Raw genomic sequence first — 1112 nt, forward strand, 5'->3', positions numbered from 1 at the left:
AAAAAAAAAAAAAAAAAAAAAAAGAAATAAAGTTGTGAACATTAATGTACAAGACTATGGGTAACATACACATACAAGTAGATATGTATTTAACCTTATACATAACCAAAATTCTTATATCCCTCAAACACAGAAGGCCCACTTTCACCATTGGGAATACCAGCATGAATAATTTTTGGCCTCTATATGAAACCCATTCTAACTCTACCCTCACAGGGACCTACTTTATACTAAAACCCCCAAACTTGATTGACCATTCGAACCCTATTTAAAATGCTTTCCTATTTTATTTCTTCTCCAGAAATTAATTGCACACATGTGTACACAAATATACACATATATTTTAATTAGAATGAAAGCATTAGTACCTCAAGAATAATTGTGCTTGGATTTCTGTGGTTTCAGGTCTTAGGAGAGTATGTGGCACATATGAAGTACACGAAACACACCAGCTAGGTAAATATGGATGGATTTAGTCATTAGGAATAAAAAGGATTATGAACTGTACTGTCTTTCATGTCTGTTTAAATTATCTGAAATATTTAGATGCAATAATGAATAATTTAACAGGGTGTGAGGAAGGAGGTGTCTGTCGGGTGTCTTCAGGGAGCACAGGATACACAGAGTTCTTGAAGCTCAGCACACAAAGACAGAATGGGAGAGGGAGGCAGCTGGGAGGGAGCCCCATGTCCAGAGGGAAAGCGAGTAGAAGAGGTGACTAATGAGGGGATGGAGAGGAGAAAGTGAGATCCTTTAGAGACGAAGTCTGCACAGAGGTATCTGACGAAGGGCAGATGCCTAGAAAGGGCTGTGTATGAAGGGTGCTGAAACAGGTTATACACACAGGATACTTATCCATTAGAATATGTTGTAGTACTTACCTGATCTAGGTTTGAAAGACTATTTGGATCTTGGCTAAGAGCTTGGTACTGGCCCCGGAGCCTATCGCCTGCCGAGATTCTCCTGAACTTCTTGAGATCCACGACATATAAGGCACTGAAAAGAGAAGCACTCTTTAGTCCTCCGTGGTGCTTGTGTGGCTGTCCCAGGGACTGTGCACACAATGGATCTTCAGAGCTGGGCTGTCCCCAGGGACTGTGCACACAATGGAT

General features: G+C 40.7%; 1 protein-coding gene across 2 annotated transcripts in view; it reads right to left on the bottom strand.

The window, feature by feature from the left end:
• Uggt2 (UDP-glucose glycoprotein glucosyltransferase 2) overlaps window positions 1-1112 on the bottom strand; it is a 97955-nt gene that overhangs the window by 9005 nt on the left and 87838 nt on the right. For both annotated transcript variants that reach the window (XM_026783237.1, XM_026783238.1), the window contains one exon: window positions 882-996. In XM_026783237.1, coding sequence (XP_026639038.1) covers window positions 882-996 — 115 coding nt within the window. The remainder of the gene's footprint in view (window positions 1-881; window positions 997-1112) is intronic.

This window comes from Microtus ochrogaster, chromosome 17, assembly GCF_000317375.1.
Source record: "Microtus ochrogaster isolate Prairie Vole_2 chromosome 17, MicOch1.0, whole genome shotgun sequence".
NCBI lineage: Eukaryota > Metazoa > Chordata > Mammalia > Rodentia > Cricetidae > Microtus > Microtus ochrogaster.